At 39.4% G+C, this 20,288-nt stretch overlaps 1 protein-coding gene across 3 annotated transcripts in view; it reads right to left on the bottom strand.

Moving 5' to 3' along the window:
• Positions 1 to 20,288, bottom strand: part of NCAPD3 (non-SMC condensin II complex subunit D3) — a 146,225-nt gene that overhangs the window by 98,119 nt on the left and 27,818 nt on the right. For all 3 annotated transcript variants that reach the window (XM_023734037.1, XM_023734038.1, XM_023734039.1), the window contains exons 4-7: positions 6,784 to 6,968; positions 5,952 to 6,119; positions 5,775 to 5,836; positions 5,500 to 5,587 (exon numbers count right to left, since the gene is read on the bottom strand). In XM_023734037.1, coding sequence (XP_023589805.1) covers positions 5,500 to 5,587; positions 5,775 to 5,836; positions 5,952 to 6,119; positions 6,784 to 6,968 — 503 coding nt within the window. The remainder of the gene's footprint in view (positions 1 to 5,499; positions 5,588 to 5,774; positions 5,837 to 5,951; positions 6,120 to 6,783; positions 6,969 to 20,288) is intronic.

Raw genomic sequence — 20,288 nt, 5'->3', positions numbered from 1 at the left:
AGATTTTTCAGGGATTACTGGATACTGGCTTTGAACTGGCACTAATTCCAGGACTCCAAAACATCAATGTGGCCCACCAGTCAGACTGGGGGCTTATGGAGGGCAGGTTGTTAATGAAATCCTAGCTCTGGTTTATCTCACAGTGGGTCCAAAGAGTTCCCAACCCCATCCTGTAGTGATTTCCCCAGTTCCAGAGTGCATAATTGGAACAGAATACTCAGCAACTGGTAGAACTTCCACACTGGCTCCTGACAAATGGAGTAAGGGCTATTATGGTAGGAAAAGGCAAGTGGAAACCATTAGAACTGCCTCTACCTAGGAAAATAGTAAACCAAAAGCAATACTCCATTCCTGGAGAGGTTGCAGAGATTACTGCCACCATCAAGGAGTTGAAGGATGCAGAGTTGGAGATTCCTACCACATCCTCATTCACCTTGCCTACTTGGCCTGTGCATAAAACAGATGGATCTTGGAGAATAACAGTAGATTACTGAAAATTTAACCAGGTGGTGACTCGACTGCACATGCTGTTCCAGATGTGGTTTTACTCATTGAGCAAATTAATACATCTCCTAGTACCCAGTATGAAGCTACTGATCTGGCTAATTCCTTTTTCTCCATACCTTCTGGTGGTTTCAAAGGACCAGAAGCAGTTTGCATTCAGCTGGCAAGGCCAGCAATACACCATGACGGTCCTACCTCAGCGCTATATCAACTCTCCAGCCCTACGTCATAATTTACTCCACAGGGACCTTGATCGCCTTTCCCTTCCACAAGATGTCACACTGATCCATTACACTGATGACATTATGCTGATTGGCTCTACTAAGGAAGAAGTGTCAATGATGCTGGACCTATTGGTAAAATATTTGCGTGCTAGAGGGTAGGAAATTAATCCTACCAAAATTCAACCACTTTCTACCTCAGTGAAATTTCTAGAAGTCCAGTTGTGGGGCACGTTGAGAAATTCCTTCTAAAGTGAAGGATAAGTTATTGTATCTGGCCCCTCCCACAAATAAAAAGGAGGCACAATGCCTAGTGGGCCTCTTTGGATTTTGGAGACAACATATTCCTCATCTGGGTGTGATACTGCTGCCTATTTATCAAGTGGCTTGAAAAGCTGGTAGTTTTCAGTGGGACCCAAAGCAAGACAAGGCTCTGCAACAGGTTCAGGCTGCCATAGAAGCCACTCTGCCATTTGGGTTATATGATCCAGCTGATCCAGTGGTGCCTGAAGTGTCAGTGGAAGACAGAGATGCTGCTTGGAGTCTCTGGCAAGGCCCCATTGGTGAATCACCATGCAGACTCTTAGGATTTTGGAGCAAAGCCCTGCCATCCTCTGCAGATAACTACTCTCCTTTTGAGAAACAGTGTTTGGCTTGTTACTGGGCCTCAGTAAAGACTGAATGCTTACCCACAGGATACCAAGTCACCATGTGGCCTGAGCTGCCCATCATGAACTGGATGTTGTCTGACCCACAGAGTCACAAAGTCGGACGTGCACAGCAGCACTCCATCATTAAACGGAAGTGGTATATTGGGCCCCAGCAGGACCTGAAGTTACATGAGGAAGTGGCCCAAATATCCACGATCTCCACTCCTGTCACATTACCTTCCATCTGCCAGCCTGCACCTATGGCCTCATGAGGAGTTCCTTCTAATCAGTTCACTCAGGAAGAGAAAATTAATGCCTGGTTTACGGATAGTTAGGCGCAATATGCAGGCACCACTCAAAAGTGGACAGCAGCAGCACTACCGCCCCTTTCTGGGACCTCCCTGAAGGACAGAGATGAAGAGAAATCCTTTCAATGGGCAGAACGTCAAGCAGTGCACCTGGCCAGATGTGTGATTGTATACTGATTCATTGGCTGATTCAAGGGCTTGGAAGGAACACGATCGGAAAATTGGAGACAAGGAGGTATGGGAAAGAGGTATGTGGATGAATCTTTCTGAATGGGCTGAAGAAGTGAAGGTATTTGTGTCTCATGTGAATGCTCACCAAAGGTGACCTCAACATAGGAGGATTTTAACAAACAAGAGGACAGGACGACACATTCTGTGGAAATCAGTCGACCTCCTTCCCCAGCCACTCACATCACAGCCCATGAAGTAAGTGGTCATGGTGACAGGGATCGAGGTTACGCATGGGCCTAGCAATGTGGACTTCCACTCACCAAGGCCAACTTGGCTACAGCCACTGCTGAGTGCCCAATCTGCCAGCAGCAGAGACCAACACTAAGTCCTCAGCATCCCAATATTCCTTGAGGTGATCAGCCAGCAACTTGGTGGCAGGTTGAGTAAGTGGACTGCTTCCACCATGGAAAGGGCAGTGTTTTGTTCTTACTGAAATGGACACTTACTCTCAATACGGATTTGCCTTCCCTGCATGCAATGCTTCTTCCAAAACTACCATTCATGGACTTACAGAATGCCTTATCCACTGTCATGGTATCCCATACAGCATCACCTCAGATTAAGGGACTCAATTCAGAGCAAATGAGGTGTGGCAATGGGCCCATGCTCATGGAATTCATTGGTCTTACCATGTTCCCCACCATCCTGAAGCATCTGGCTAGACAGAATGATGGAATGGCCTTATAAAGACACAATTACAGCACCAGCTAGGTGGCAATACCTTATAGGGTTGGGGCAATCTTCTCCAGGAGGCTGTAAATGTTCTCAACCAGTGTCCAATATATGGTGCTGTTTCTCCCATATGAGGATTCATGGGTCTAGGAATCAGTGGGTGGAAATGGGAGTGGCACCACACACTATTACCCTAGTGACATACAATAGTTTTGCTTCCTGCCCCAAGACTCTATGTTCTGTGAGTATAGAGATCAAAGTTCCAAAGGGAGGAATGCTCTCACCTGGAGACCAATCACTGATTTTGCTGAACTGTAAGTTAAGAATGGCATCTGGCCAGTTTGGGCTCTTTATGCCTCTGGATTAAAAAGCAAAGGGAGTTACCATATTGGCTAGTGTGATTGATTCTGATTACCAAGAGGAAATTGGATTGATATTACATAATAGAGGTAAAGAACAGTGTGTCTGGAATACAGCAGATTCCTTAGAAAGTCTCTTAGTACTACTATGCCCTGTAATTAAAGGCAATGGAAAACTACAGCAACCCTATTCTGACACGACTACTAATGGCCCAGACCTTTCAGGAATGAAGGTTTGGGTCACTCCACCAGGAAGAGAACCATGACCAGCTTAGGTGCCTGCTGAGAGTAAAGGGGATATGGAATGGGTGGTAGAAGAAGGCAGTTCTAAATACCAGCTATGACCACATGATCAGTTGCAGAAACGAGGACCGTAACTGTTATGAGTATTTCTTCCTTGATGTGTGTATAAAATAGTTTTGTTTTCTTCACTTCTAAAAGATGTAAACAGGGTAATATGTTTTTGGTTGTACATGTGTTTCTTGTGTCACATCAGGCTCAAGTATGATTTTATGATTTTCTTTATTTAAAGAGAGCATGTATGGTTTAAGGAGATGTGTACAGGTGCCAATTTGACAAAGGGTGGACTGTGATGGTTAAGGTTGTGCGTCAACTTGGCTGGGACATAATTTTCAGTCATTTGGCAGTTATGTAATGACGTAATCACCTCCATGATGAGATCTGATATCATGTAATCTCCTCTATGCTGAGATCTGCTACGGGCAGACAATCAGTTCAAAGGGGTTTCCTTGGGAGTGTGGCCTGCATCCAATATATATGGACATTCTGGCAAAGCTTGCTGGCTTTGCTCTGCTCTGAATCCAACATTTGGCTCCTCATCATCTGACCTCCTGTTCATGGGACTTGAGCCAGCAGCCTGCAGTCTTACCTGCAGATCTTAGGTTTGTCAGTCTGTGCAGCTATGGGAGTCAGGAGAAGCCTCCAGAGTGATGCCTGACCCATGGACTTGGCACTTTCCAACCTCTACAACTGCTTGAGCCATTTCCTTGATATAAATTACTCTCTGTCTCTCTCTATATATACGTGGAAACCCTGGTGGCGCTCCTTGGAAACTCTATCCAGTTCTGCTCTGTCCTATAGGGTCACTATGAGTTGGAATCGACTCGATAGCAATGGGTTTTTTTTTTTTTATAAATATACACACACACACACACACACACACACACACACACACACGCATATATACATTTCACTGGTTTTCCCCCCTTGAGAACCCAGTCTAAGACAATGATATAATAAATTATAAAATATGGAGTGTTTTTTAAACAATAGACATTGTGCTCAGCATTGATCTTGCATTATTTCATTTAATCTTCTTACAAAACTATGAGGAAGGCAAGACTTTTATCTTTTTGGTAAAGATGCGAAAACAGAGGCTTTATCAAGGCTAAGAAATTCACATAAGGATACATTGCTAGTTAAGCAGTGGAGTCATAATTTGAACCCACATATCCCACCACTATCTTCTTACCCACCATGCTTATGTCCCTAAAAGTCACCTGTACCATAGTTACCCCAATTCACATAACCTTGGTCCATCACATTTTTTACAAAATCTTATCACTTTATTAATGACATCTAAGTTTAGTAACCCCATAATGCTTGAAAAACCCTAACTCCAGTGCTTAGAGAAGTGATAGTATTAAGGTTACTCAGAGGCAAAATCCAGATATCAATGTTAACCAGTAATAACAACTAGTAGAATTTTTGTGGAGTATTAATTTAAATAGTATAAATAATAATAGAAACACCGAGGCACAAATAAATTATCATGGGAAACCTGAAAATTCTATGAATGTCTATTCTTTTTAGAATAATTTGGTGAACATGTCTATAAATGCAACTCTGTTCAGCAGCTTATCTGTTACACCTACTTAATTCACATTGGAACCACATTTTATATCTGAAACCCAGCAATAAGTTGCTGTGGCTACCAAGTATTTGGATAGAAATGTGGTAATGAAGACCAAACCCACTGCCATCAAGTCAATTCCAACTCATAGCGACTCTGTAGGGCAAAGCAGAACTGCCCCACAGGGTTTCTAAGGCTGTAAATCTTCACGGAAGCAGACTGCCACATCTGTCTCCCGCAGAGCAGCTGGCAGGTTGGAACTGTTGACCTTTCGGTTAGCAGCCGAGTCCTTAACCACCGCACCACCAGGGCTCCTCTGGTAATGAAAAAAACCAAAGCCAAACCTGTTGCCATCAGGTCGATTCTGACTCATAGCAACCCTGCAGGACAGAGTAGAACTGCCCCATAGAATTTCCAAGGGGCGGCTGGTAGATTCGAACTGCTGACACTTTCGTTAGCAGCTGAGCTCTTAACTACTGCAACACCAGGTATATCCGGTAATGAAAAGTAGGCAATAAAAAGAAATAGTGATACTTTTAATTATACAAATGATATAAGGTAATGAAAATGATCTAGTAAATGAAAATATCATTAAATCAAATGCTTTTAACATTATTCCATTGTATGGTTTGTACGCTTTTAATTCAACTAGTTACTACATTTGATTCTTGTTTCCTTTACCTTATCTCCTTCTCCATGGATTGGGGAGCACACCAGATATAATCCATGATAAGCCAGTTCTGGTATGTATTTTGCTTCATTAAGATTTCTAAAGAAAAAAAGCAAAAGATTGGTTACTGGATAGAATTTGAATATTCCTTAACTGTGTAAGCCACATTTAAATGAATAAATTCTACCTGTGTGCCAATCAGGATAAAATGGTATTTATATTTCCACCAGAGCAAAAATCATTATACTACATTAACAGTTTAGCAGGGGAAGATTTAATGGCTCACCTGGCTTGTGAAACATGAAATTCATCAAGAACTGGCTCAAAATTAGTTAATGCAACAAAGATCTGGAAAACAGCATGAAGAAAAGACTGATTTTTCCTGTTCACAGTAGTTAATTAAATATTAGCTATAGTCTATGCCCTCTGAGGGTGTTCCAAGGTCCTTGGGATTTTCACTTACCTCTATACAATTCTGCACACATTGTGGCTTTTCTTTCAGGGAAAACTTGGGCAGAAGCCTTAAAAAATTCTTCAACAGGTGGAATATGGCATTTCGAATATAAGAAAGGTCCCGTGCAGAAAAACAAATATTCTCCTCATCTTCTTGTTCTTGTAAAATTACATCCATCTAGGTTATGAAGAAACATATAGATGTCTTTCTAACTATGTCTAACACTTTGTCCCATGGTTTTCAATGAATCCAAACCAAGTCCAGTTAAACTCCAGAGAGTAACCAAAGCACTGAAGTGATGTGACTTTGACCAAGTCCCATGACTACTCCAGGTTTCCACAGCCACACTGTAAACTGTTGACTAGATGATGGCTAAAATAGTTTCTCACCCTATAATTTTGTGTCAGTGAAAATTCCTTTGGTTCTTAGAAGTTCTGAAGTCAGCAAACTGCTACCTTCCTATACACTCACATGAAAATTAGGAATTAATGTCATTCTATTATGCTCTTATGTACATGAGCCCTCAGAATGTTTTAGTCACCCTAATGATAAGATAATGTGCCAAATATTCCAGTTAGCATGTTGTCAAGTACACCTGGGGCACAAGGTTAAGGAGAGATGATCGGGAGCTTGGAAGATGGCCAGGTGGAAATGTACCCTCAGTGTTATACCAAGCCCAAGAAGCAACTTAAAGTCATACTGGATAAGCTAACGATGCTCTAGGACCTTTTAGTAAAAATCATAATGCCTAAAATCACATTTTAATATAAGGTCAATCCTTAAATAAATCAAGATCACAGGCAGGTACAGGATATGTTTTATTATTCCACTTACTTCTTACCTCAATATCCTCTCTTCTAAGTGGCTTTCCTCTTTTTCTATTCCCTCTTGGATTACCCTGAGAGCTCTTAGGCTGTTCTTTCTTTCTTTTTCGATTCAAGTTAGATTCCTGAGGCCAGCTCTTCTTGAGAATCTGAATGCATTTGTCAAACATCACTGGATGGAATACTTGATTGGCTACACTTCCTATTCATAAAGAATAAAAGCAGGTTAGATTTAATTATCTTGAAATACGTCTGTAACGAGATGAAAAGTTAAAAAGCAAAAACGAGGCTTTTCATTAACTCAGAATTATACTGACCCTTTACCAAAAAAGTATCATTATCAACTTTAGCCTCAGTGGATGATTAATAGTGCTGAATTAGAAGTAAATAAAAAGACTTCCACATACGGCAATGATGGAATGACTGGTTTGATACTTGCCTTCCTGTCACGAACAACGATAAAACTAGACAAAAGTTTATGAAGTAATTGTTTTAAGACACTAGTCAACAAGCAGCACAGAAATGCAATCCCTGACTGATGGGAAACAAATGAGGTAAACTTTAAAACTGCACCAGTTGTGTCTAGAGGCAATTCCTAGATAACAGCAGAGGAATGGAAAACCTAAGACATGGGGGTCACACATGTGGTCAGTATGAGTAAGAATTGACTCGATAGCAACCACCACCAACAACAACATAAGCTAAACAATTTTCAGAACTTACATAGGGCTGAGACACATTCAAGTTCTGACCAGCGTGAGTGGTTGTTGCTGGATATCATCGAGTCGATTTCAACTCACAGTAACCCCATGTGAAATTCTCCATAGGGTTTTCTTGACTGCAATCTTTATGGAAGCAGGTTGCCAGGTCTTTTTCCTGCGGAGCCGAAGGGTACGTTCAAACTGCCTAATCTTTCAGTTAGCAGCTGAGTGCTTAACTGTTTGCACCACCAGGGCTCCTGCAGTCAGAGTGGAGAGTGTAAATCACCCAAAGCATTTAATAGAGGCCTCAGAAAAAACACACTTTAATAGGAAGGCTAAACTAGTTCTAGGATAAAGGCTACTCTTTATCTGCCCTAAAACAAACTTTAAAACTAGTCTTAAAAGGATCAAGATAATCCACCAATAGCTGCCTACCAAAACATTCTTCAACACTATGAAAAGGAAAACAAGAAAACCCAGACACTAAAAAACTTAACATTCAAAATATCTAGCACCCAATAAAAAAAATTACTGGGCATGATGGATTCTGGGAAGATGGCAGCATAAACAGACCATCACTCCAACCCTCACCCACAAATACAAGAAATACAAGGAAACTGTGCTTGCCTTGGAGGGACTTTGAATCAGGGAGCAGAGGACAGAGGACAGCAGAGGGGAACAGCAGACAGGCAAGAATCAAGGAGTTTGCATATGGTAAGGAAATCATGTCTCCCATTGTCCCTGCCCCTCCCTGCAGCCATGCAGGCTGCCTGCTGCTGTGAACTGGGAAAACAGCCCCAGCAGAAGACCCTGCTTCCCTAACCACCACATTGTCTGCCTGTACAAACAGAAAGGATCCCAAGCTTCTGCTCTACAATCAACAAGACACACTTCCTGGGGGATCTGCTGGGAGCATGCCAGCACCTCCCCCACCTTGACATTATCAGCTGCAAGGCTGATGCGAATTAGGACAGAAGGCCCCTGCAGTGGAGTAGGCTTCCCTAGCCAACACTGTACTTGCCTCCCTGCAAAACCCACACCTGATGCCTCTGTAACCAACAGGACAGACCTCCCGGTGGGTCTGTCTGCTCCCCCTTCCAGCTGGTGTTGAGGACTGGTGACTGAGGCTGCTATGTGCTAGGAAGAAGGCATCTTAAATGGAAGCTGCCAGCATACTATGGGGGGGGGGGGAAGGCTATGATAGCAACAATGCAGACCTCCCTGGGAGTCATTCAAAGCACAACAGCCACTCCCCCACCTGGTAACTGAGGGCAGCTGGTCTGATAAGAATTCCTACAGTAGGTTCCCAACAGTGGAGCCATCAGGCAGGTTACCAATAGAGAATGCTTCCCTAACCACCACAGGGCCACTGGGGCTCTGAAACCCCAGTGAAACAAGACAGATCTCACTGAGGTTTTTCTGGGAGTGCCAGCTCCTCCTGCTCCAGGTATAAAAAAAGTCTACCTGTGCTTCCCCTGAATGCCAACTCAGATAGAAGCAGCTCCCACAGAGGAGGGAAGGAAGACTTGGGCAAAACCTGAGGGCAACACTCAGCCCCAAAAGGGGCTTTCTGGGTGTGGGTTTTCTGACTGAAAACATGATTGCAGAAACAGAGAAGGAAAGGGAGTAAATAACCAGAGAGAGAAGACTGTGCCCACTGGTGGACAGACTGATTAGCGCATAGTATCTCATCTAAGTGGCGGTGCCCAGGGGTGGGCAGACTGACCACAGCGTGTTCGGGAGACATCAAAAATCAAAAACTGAGATCTAGAACTTTCGAATCCTAATTAAACTGGGAGGGAGAAGGAACTATCAGAGAGAAGGAGAAAAACCAGTAAGCAAAGGTTGACGGCTCTGTCCACCCGAGAGTTTTTTGCAGAAAGTAGTGCGAGCAAAAAACACCAAATACTGGAAAGAACTGAGAAAGATAACACCCAAGAAAGTTCCAATGCCCCCCAAAAAAATCACAGACGCACGAAGAAAAGAGAAATGATGGCCCATCCAAATGAACATGACAAAGAGAGTGAAAGTGCATCTTGGAAGGCCAAATTATGAAGAAAATGGAAAAATGTAATACAGTAACGTTAAACATAATTAAAGAGCTAAGGGAAAACACTGACAAGTATCTAAAAGAAAAAAAGGAAAACAATGTAACAACAGAAAGAAGATCTAAAAAAGAGACAAAAAGAAACAAATATTGCAACTAAAAGGGACAACAACTGAAATGAGAAACACAATGGAAAAATTTGACAGATTAAATCAGGAAGAAGAAAGAATCTGTGAATTAGAGGATAAAATAGTCAAAATTCCAGAGACTGAAGAGCAGCAAGAATGGAGGCTTCAGAAGTCTGAGCACAGTTTTATGGAATTACAGAACAACAACAAGAGTACTAATATACACATGATAAGAATTCAAGAAAAAGTTGAGGAAGACAGGAACAAAAAGAATATTGAAGAAATAATGACAGAAAATCTCCTCAATCTGACAAAGCACATGAATCTACAAATCCAAAGAGCTCAAAGAACCCCAAGCAGGATGAAACTAAAGAGATCTACACCCAGAGTCATCATAGTTAGGTTCTCAAAAAGTAAGGACAAAGAGAGAATCCTGAAAGCTGTAACAGTCATATACAAAGGGTCCCCAGTAAGATTAACTGCAGATTTTGCCTCAGAAACATTAGAGGCCAGAAGGCAATGGAATGACATATTTAAGTTCGGGGAGTGGGGGAGGACTGTCAACCAAGAATACTATACCCAGTGAGACTGTCCTTCAAAAATAAGTGTAAAATTAAAATGTTCTCAGACAAACGGAAGCTGAGAGAGTTCATATCCACCAGACCAGCCCTACAAAAAATACTAATGGGAGTTCTGCAGATGGAAGGGAAAACGCACTAGAAAGTAATTCAAACACACCCACCCACCCACACACACACACACACACAAATTCCCTAATAAAGGAATTTTGCATGGACAAGTACAAGGGCTAATAATGAGGTATATTCATACTTGATAATTCTAGTTGCTTTGTCCTTCATGCTTTTTAATGACAATGCATAAAAGGCAAGAATAACATTATATTAAACAGCATATGAAATATAAAGATGTAATTACTGTTAACAACAACAGAATGGGGTTGGGGACGAATGGTAGAGGTATAGAATTTCTTATATGCTACTGAAGTTAAGCTGGCACCAACCTACCCTAGAATGTTATAAATACAAGCTGTTAAATGTAATATTCACAGTTACCACTAAGAAAATATCTAAAATACATACACAAAAGGAAAGGAAAAGGGAACCAAAATGGCTTACTACAGTAAACCAACAAAACACAAAAGCAAGCAGTAGTAAAGCACAAAGACAAAGAAGGCTAAGACACACAAAAAACAGCAACAAAATGGCAGGAGTTAAGTCACTTCTTACCAGTAATTACAGTCAATATAAATGGACTAAATGCTCCAATCAAAAGGCAGAGAGCTGCAGAATGTTAAAAAACAAGAAATGATCCAACTATGTTGTTTACAAGAGACACAACTTAGACTCAAGAACACGAATACACTGAAAGTGAAAGAAAAGAATCAAATATTCCATGGAAATAATAACCAAAAGAGATGGTGTTGCAATCTTAATATCAGACAGAGTAGACTTTAAGACAAATCTATTAGAAGAGATAAAGATGGACATTATATACTAATGGAAAGATCAATTCAACAAGACTTAACAATCATAAATATATATGCACGCAACATCAACACCTAAATGTATAAAGCAAACACCGAGAAATTGAAGGGAGAAATAGAGAGCATTACAATAATGGTTGGATACTTCAATACACTACTTTCAATATTGAACAGAACATCTAGAAAGAAGATCAACAAGGGAAAAGGATGTGAATGACACTATAAACCAACTAGACTTAACAGACAAATAAATATATATATCACTCTACCCAACAACAGCTCAATATACATTTTACTCCAATGCACATACAACATTCTCCAGGACAGACCACATGTTAGGTCACAAAGCAAGTCTCAATAAATTTAAAAATACTGAAATCATACAAAGTATCTCCTCTGAACATAATGGAGAAAAGCCAGAAATTGGTAATGGAAAAAAAAAAAAGGTGACAACATAAACATCTGGAAATTAAACTACTAATGGGTCAAGAAAGAAATCAAAACAGAAATCACAAATTTCTTAGCATACCAAAACTACTTATAGGATGCAGCAAAAGCAGTACTCAGAGGGGAACACACAGCAACAAATGCTTACATGAAAAATTAAGAAAAACCTCAAATCCACAGCCTAACTCGACAACTTGAGGAAACAGAGAAGAGCAAACTAAGCCTAAACCTACCAGAAGAAAGGAAATAACAAATATCAGAGCAGAAACGAATAAAATTGAAAACAGAAAATCAACTGAGAAAATCAACAGAACCAGAAGTTGTTTCTTTGAAAAGATCAATAAAATTGATAAACCTTTGGCAAAACTAACAAAGAAAAAAAGGGAATAAGATGCAAACAAACAAGAGTAGACATTACAACTGACCCAACAGAAATAAAGAAATTTATAATGAAATACTATGAACAACCATACAACAAGGAAATAGAAAGTCTCAATACACCTATAACAAGTGAAGAGATCGAATCGGTGATCAAAAACCTCCAACAAAAGAAACGTCCTGGATCAGATGGCTTCACTGCGGAATTCTACCAGACATTTAGAGAAGAATGGACACTGATTCTGTTTAAACTCTTCTAAAAGATAGAAAAGGAAGTAATATTACCTAATTCATTCTATGAAGCAAACACAACCCTGATACCAAAACCAGACAAAGACACTACAAGAAAACTACAGACCAAAATCCTTTATGAATATAGATGCAAAAACCCTTAACAAAATAGCAGCGAAAAGAATCCAACAGCATATTGAGTCATACACCATGATCAAGTGGGATTTATCCCAGAAATGCAGGTATGGTTCAGTTTTAGAAAACCAACCAACATAATACATCGCATCAATAGAACAAAGGAAAAGAACCACCTGATCATCTCTAGGGATGCAGAAAAGGATTTGATAAAATCCACTCTTTTCTTAATGAAAACCATCAAGAAGATTGGAAAAAAAAAGGAAGCTCCTCAATATGGTTCAGGACATATATGAAAAGCCAACAGCTAACATTATACATAATGGAGAAAGACTCAGAGGTTTCTCCTTGAAATCAGGAAAAAGACAAGGATGCCCACTCTTAGCACTTCTATTCAATATTTTATTGGAAGTCCTAGCCAAAGCAATAAGACAAGAAAAAGAAATCAAAGGTATCCAGATAGGGGAAAAAAAAGAAAGAAAAATTATCTCTAGTCATGGATGACACGATCTTATATACAGAAAGGCACAAGAAGTCCACTAGAAAACTTCTGCAGCTAATGGAGGAATTTAGCAAAGTCGCAAGGGACAAGGCCAAGAAACAAAAATAAGCTGGGTTCCTATATACCAGCAATGAGAAATTTGAAAGGGACATTAGATAAATGATTCTATTTACAATAGCATAAAAGAGAATAAAATACCTACGAATAAATTTAACCAGAGATAAGAAGGACTTACATAATGAAAATTATAAAACACTGCTGAAAGAGATTAAAGAAGACTTAAATAAATGGAAAAATGTTCCATGTTCATAGACTGGAAGACTTAATATTGTTAAGATGTCAATACTATCACAAGTGATTTACAGCTTCAATACAATCTTACAGCTTCAATACAATCTCAATCAAAATTTCAATAGCCATCTTTACAGAAATGGAAAAACCAATGGAAGAGGCCTCAGTAGCTAAAGCAATGATTAAAGAACAAAGTAGGAGGACTCAAAATTCCTAATTTTAAAACATTTTATACAGCTACAGTAATCAAAACAGCCTGGTACTAGTATAATAATAGACAAATAGACCAACGCAATCAAATTTTGAATCCAGAAATAAACCCGCACATCTACGATCAACTGATTTTTAATAAGGGGGCTGAGTCCAATTGATGGGGAAAGAACAGTCTCTTCAATAAGTGGTATTGGGAAAACTGGATTTCCACATGCAGAAAAATGAAACAGGATCCACGCCTCATGCCATACATGAAAACAAATTCAAAATGGATTATAAAAAATCCCTTGCCATAAAGTCAATTCTGACTCATAGTAATCATGTAGGACAGAGTAGAACTACTGAACTGCCCCATAAGGTCTCCAGGGTTGTAAATCTTTACAGAAGCAAACTGCCACATCTTTCTCCCATGGAGTAGCTGGTGGGTTCGAACTGCCAACCTTTCAATTAACAGCCAAGCACTTAACCACTGCAACACCAAAGCTCCTCAAAATGGATTAAGGACCTAAATGTGCAGATTAAAACCATAAAATTCTTAGAAGAAAATACAGAGGCAACCCTATCAGGCTTAGCTTTTAACAATGGATTATCTAATAACAAAAGCACAAAATCAAGAGAAAAAATACATCAACTGGACCTCATAAAAATTAAAAACTTTTGTTCACCAAAGACTTTACCAAAATAGTGAAAAGACAAGTAACCAACTGGAAGAATATCTTAGGAATCCATATATCCAATAGGAATCTAATAACCAGAATATATATAAAACTTCGACAACTAAACAACAAAAAGACATACAACCCAATCATAAAATGGGCAAAGGACTTGAACAGACATTTTAGCAAAGAAGACATTCAAATGGCCACCAAACACATGAAAAGACGTTCAATGCCTCAGCCATCAGAGACACGCAAATCAAACCCACAATTAGATACCATTTCACTCCCGCTAGAGTGGCTAGATTAAAAAAAAAAACAAATGTTAGCAAGGATGTGGGGAAACTGGAACCCTTATCCATTGCTGGTGGGAATGTGAAATGCTACAGCTATCATGGAAAACAGTTTGATGGTTCCTCAAAAACCTAAAAATAGAATTACTGTATGACCCAGTAATTCCACTCCTAGGTATACACCCAAAAAACTAGAATGATGAATCCTTTCCAGAAGGTTTTCAATTTACTTTGCCCAGATCCATCAGAGACATCACTATCTATGGCAGCTATAACCTTACAAAATATGTTTCTTAAACAACAGTACTTTAAAGTCAGAATTACTCCTTGATCTATGGGCTGCAAAATGGATGTTGTGATAGTAGGCATGAAAACAGTATCAGTCTCCTTGTACATCTCCATCAGAGCTCTTGGGTGACCAGATGCATTGTCAATGAGCAGTAATATTTTGAAAGTAATCTTTTTTTATGAGCAGTAGGACTCAACAGCGGGCTTAAATATTCAGTAAACCATGTTGTAAACAGATGTGCTCCCACCCAGGCTTTGCTGTTCCATTTGCAGAGCACAGGCAGAGTAGATTTAGCATTCTTAAGGACCCCAGGATTTTCAGAATGGTGAGCGAGCACCGGCTTTAACTTAAAGTCATCAGCTGCATTAGCCCCTAACAAGAGAATTAGCTTGTCCTTTGAAGTTTGAAGCCAGGCATTGACTTCTTTCTAGCAATGAAAGTCCGAGATGGCATCTTTTTTCCAATATAAGGCTGTTTCATCTACACTGAAAATCTGTTATTTAGTGTAGCCACCTTCATCAATAACTAAATAACTTGCTGCGGCTTCTACACTAGGGACTTGCTGCTTCACCTTGCACTTTTGTTATGGAGACAGTTTCTTTCCTTAAACCTCATGATCCAACCTCTGCTAGCTTGAAACCTTTCTTCTCCAGCTTCCTCACCTCTCTCAGCCTTCACAGAATTGAAGAGAGTTAGGGCCTTGCCCTGGATTAGGCTTTGGCTTAAGGGAATGTTGTGGCTGGTCTGATCTTCTATTTAGACCATTGAAACTTTCTCCATATTAGCAACAAGGCTGTTTCTCTTTCTTATCATTCGTGTATTCATTTTTCCTTTGCATTCACAAGTTTGCTAACTGGTGCAAGAGGCCTAGCTTTTGGCCTATCTCCTTACACTTGAACACACAGAAGCTACTGTAGGGTTATTAACTGGACTTATTTCAATATTGTTGTGTCTCGGGGAATAGGGAGGCCCGAGGAGAGGGAGAGAAATGGGGGACTGTGATGGTTAAGATTGTGTGTCAACTTGGCTGGGCCATGATTCTCAGTGTTTTAATGTAATCACTCCCATGACTGAATATACTGTGAGTAGCCAATCAGATGAAAGGGAGTCTCCTTGGGGGTGTGGCCCGCATCTGTATATAAGCAGACGTTCTGGCATTTTGCTCTCTCTGGATCCTGCGGCTGCTTCCTGTCGTCTCATCTCCCGTTCTTAGGACTTAGCTGTCAGCTTATCTGCCAAACCTGGGATTCGTCGATCTGCACAGCCTGTGAGCGGGAGCCCTGCTCTCTGACCTGTCAATCTTGGGCTTGGCAGCTTCTGCAGCTGTGTGACTTGGGAGAGGCGTCTACCCTGATCCACGGACTTGGACGTTCTAGCCTCTACAATCACATGAGCTGTTTCCTTGATATCATCTCTCTTCATATATATATTTATACACTTTACTGGTTTTGCTTCTCTAGAGAACCCAGCCTAAGACATTTGGTACCGAGAATGGGGTGATTCTAGAGAAGCAAAATTGTAAGAATGAGTTTTCTAAATTGATTCTCAAGTCTAGTTAATCATAAAGACATTGATGACTCTGCTTCCAGCAGTAAAGAGGGCACTGCTAGTCCATGGGGCGAGGTGGCAACACAAATTCACAAAATATCACCACTGGTAGATCAGGTATTGGTGGAAGGTGAGGCTCAGGGTGAACACATGTGTGATATCTTTCTACAGCTTTTTCAGAATGAGAAGTATAAGGAAGCTGGCTGGTTTGTCCTATTTTTGCTAGACAAACTGATGAAGGAAAGAGATGCACTCAGGGCTTCAGACTCAAGGCTCAAGCGCCGCATACATGACCTCAAGGCTTCCACTTGTGATTTGAAAGAAAGCCTTATTTCTTATAGTAACAGAGTCAAAATTGCTGAAAACAAAACCTAGAGTCTTATTGTAAGAGTGGCTGAATTACAACACCAGCTCAATTGCAAACCTCGAGAGGGACCGTCCAGTCAGTGAAGCAGTCAGATCACACACAATATTTATCAATTAAGCTTGCCAACTTATATGGGTGTGGTTAGTTGTGCTCCCAAACAATTACAATAGCAACATCAAAGATCACCGATCACAGACCACCACAACAGATATAATAGTAATGAAATAGTCTGAAATACTGTGAGAATTACCAAAACGTTACACAGAGACATGAAATGAGCACACGCTGTTGGAAAAATGGCACCGACAGACTTGCTCGACGCAGGGTTCCCACAAATCTTCAATTTGTAAAAAACGCAATATCTGCAAAGGGCAATAAAATGAGGTATGCCTGTACACAGGAGACTCACCAAGTCAAACCCTATGCCGGGCCATCTAAAAAAAAAAAGAAAAAGCTCAATACACGCAGTCCTCAGGTTATGAAGGAGATCCGCTTCTAAGTCTGTCTTTAAGTCGAATTTGTAGATAAGTCGGGACAGGTATATAAGGTTCTTATTTAGCGTCAGTTAGTCAAATGTTTGTCTTAGTATATGGTATATATTTTACCTTTCCATGCATATAAAACACTTAAGAAACACGTTCCAAACCACGCAATGTTTTCATGAGCATCACAAAGTAGTGCGTGTTTTATTACAAACCATTGTATTTAACTCAAATTTTTAATATAGTAGATTTTATGGTAGTTCGTTCTTAAGTACAAGTTGTCTGTAAGTCCAACGTTCTTAGTCTGGGGACTTAATGTAATGGCTTTACAGCAGTCCATTCTTAAGTACAAGTTGTAAGTTAAATGTTCATAATCTGGAGACTGTATGTAATTTAAAAGTATTGAAATCATACAAAGTATGTGCTCTGATCCAAACATATTAAACAGAAATCAGTATCCATACAATTTCAGGAAAGTCCTCAAATATTTGGAAGTAAACCCCCGAGACTATGGCCCACAGACACGCTGCTAACTCAGAACTGAAGACACTCCCAAAGTCCACCTTTCAGTCAAAGATTAGACAGGCCTACAAAACACATGTGAGGAAGATGTTTCTTAGTTCAATCAAATATATGAGACCAAATGGGCAACACCTGCCCAAATAAAAAACAAGTATGGAGGAAGGGACAGGAAAACAGGACAAATGGACACAGGGAGCCTGGAGTGGAAATGGAAAGGGGGAGACTGCAGACACATTGCAGGGATTGCAACCAAGGTCAGAAAGCAATTTGTGTATAAATTTTTGAATGAGAAACTAATTTGCGCTGTAAACTTTCACCTAAAACACAGTAAAATTAAAAAAAAAAAAAAAAACAGAGATAGAAATTATATCAGAGAAACAAAAAGAAATTTTGGGGCTGAAAAGTACAATAGCTGAAATTAAAAATTCACTAGAAGGGTTCAAGAGCAGATTTGAGAAGGCAGAAGAAAGAAAGAGCGAACTTAAAGATTAGCAGACGAACTCTTAACCACTGTGCAAAAACAGGGCTCTAAATTTGAAGACAGGACAATGTAAATTATTCAGCTTGAGGAGTGGAATAAAAAAAATTTTTTTTTTAAAATGACCAAAGCCCAAGGGACACAGGTATAACATTAAACATATCAACATATGCATATTGGATTCCCAGAAGGGGAAGAGAGGGAGAAATGGACAGAAAGAATATTTGAAGAATAAAGGCTGAAAACTTTCCAAACTTGATGAAAGAAACAAATCTAAACATCCAAGAAACTCAACAATTCCAAGTAGGATAACCTCAAAAAGATCTACACCAAGGCACATTAAAATGAAACTTTCAAAGGACAAAGACAGAATCATGAAAGCAACAAGACAGAAGTTACTCATGTTTAAGGGATACTCAATAAGATTAACACTCAATTTACCATTAGTCAGAAACCACGGAGGCCAGAGAAGAGTGGGATAACATTTAAAGTTCTGAAAGAATAAAACTGTCAACCAAGAACGCTATATCCCAGAAAACTACCTCTCAACAATGAGAAAGACATTAAGACATTCCCAGATAAACAAAAGCTGAAGGAGTTCGTCACCAGTAGACCTCCCAACAAGAAATGCTAAAGGGAGTCCCCCAGGCTGAATTAAAAGGACACTAGAAAATAAGGCAAAATCATATAAAGAACTCCAGTAACTACTGTTGTTCAGATGCAGACACCAAACTTGAAAATAAAATGAGTTTTCATAACAAAATACATATCTATATATTTGGAAATTAAACAGACAACTAAATAACTCAGAGTTCTAAGAAATCACACACACAAAATTTAGAAAATGATTTCACCTAAATGATAATGAAAAGAAACACCAAAATTTTTGGAATGCAGATAAAGCAATACTCAGAGGGAAATTTATACATTAAATACTTACATTTAAAACAAATAAAATTACGTGAGTACAAGATCTATGCATTCACCTTAAGAACCTACAATAAGAACAAATTAAACCCAAAGTAAAAAGGAAGGAAATAATGGAAATTAAGACTAGAAGTCATTGAAATAAAAAATGGACAAACAATACAGTATAATTAATAATATCAAAAGCAAGTTCTTTGAAACAATCAATAAAATCAATACACTTTTATCTACAGTGATTAAAAGAAAAAAATATATAAATTACCAGCATCAGGCATGGTAATTACATTACAGAGCTTACAGATATTAAAACTGTCTATTAAAGAAATCAAATTGTTAAACAAAAATCTCCCTACAAAAGAAAACTTGAGGTCCACATGGCTTCAATAGTGAATTCTATCAGACATTGAAACAAGAAAGAATGCCAGTACTTCACAAACTCTTCCAAAAAACAGATGAGGGGGGCCAACTCATTCTATGAGACCAATATCACCCTCATACTCAAACCAGACAAAGACCAATAAAAGAACAGTCCTTATGAATATCCATATATATATATATCTTATAAATATAAATGAAAAAATTCCAAACAAAATATAAGCAACCTGAATTCAGCAAAATATGGCAAATCCCATGACCAAGTGTGACTTTTCCTAGGATTGGAAGACCAGTTTAACATATGAAAATCAATCAATGTGATACACTGTATTAGTGGGATAAAGAACAAAAACTGCATGGTCATCACTTAAATACAGAAAAAGTAAATGACTAAATCCAACATCTCTTCATGTTAAAACACTCAAACTTCCAGAACCTCTTCAACCTGATAAAGGCCATCCTTAAAAAACCCACAGCTAAAATTAAACTTACAAGCAAAAGACTTGCTCATCAACAGATGAATGGATAACAAACTACAGTACATACACAAAATGGAATACTAACCAACAATAAAGAACAATGATGAACCTGCATCTCACAAATCTGCATCTCACAACATGGATAAATATGCAGGGCAATATGCTGAGTGAAATAAGTCAATCACAAAAGGAAAAATATTGCATGAGTCCACTGCTATAAAAACTCCTGAAAAGGTTTACACACAAAGAGAAACAATCTTTGATGGTTAAGAGGGAGGGGCGGGGATGGAAAAACACTACACAGACAATAGATAAGTGGTAATTTTGGTGAAGGGTAAGACAGTACACAATACTGGGGAAGCCAGCATAACCTGTATACGGCAAGGTTATGGAAGCTCCACAGACACATCCAAACTCCCTGATGGACAGAATTGCTGGGCTGAGGGCTATGGGGACCGTGGTCTCGGGGAACATCTAGCTCAATTGGCATAACATAGTTTATAAAGAAAATGTTCTACATTCTACTTTG

Source organism: Trichechus manatus, unplaced genomic scaffold (assembly GCF_000243295.1).
Source record: "Trichechus manatus latirostris isolate Lorelei unplaced genomic scaffold, TriManLat1.0 scaffold00064, whole genome shotgun sequence".
NCBI lineage: Eukaryota > Metazoa > Chordata > Mammalia > Sirenia > Trichechidae > Trichechus > Trichechus manatus.
This window is presented reverse-complemented; position numbering and strand designations above follow the sequence as displayed.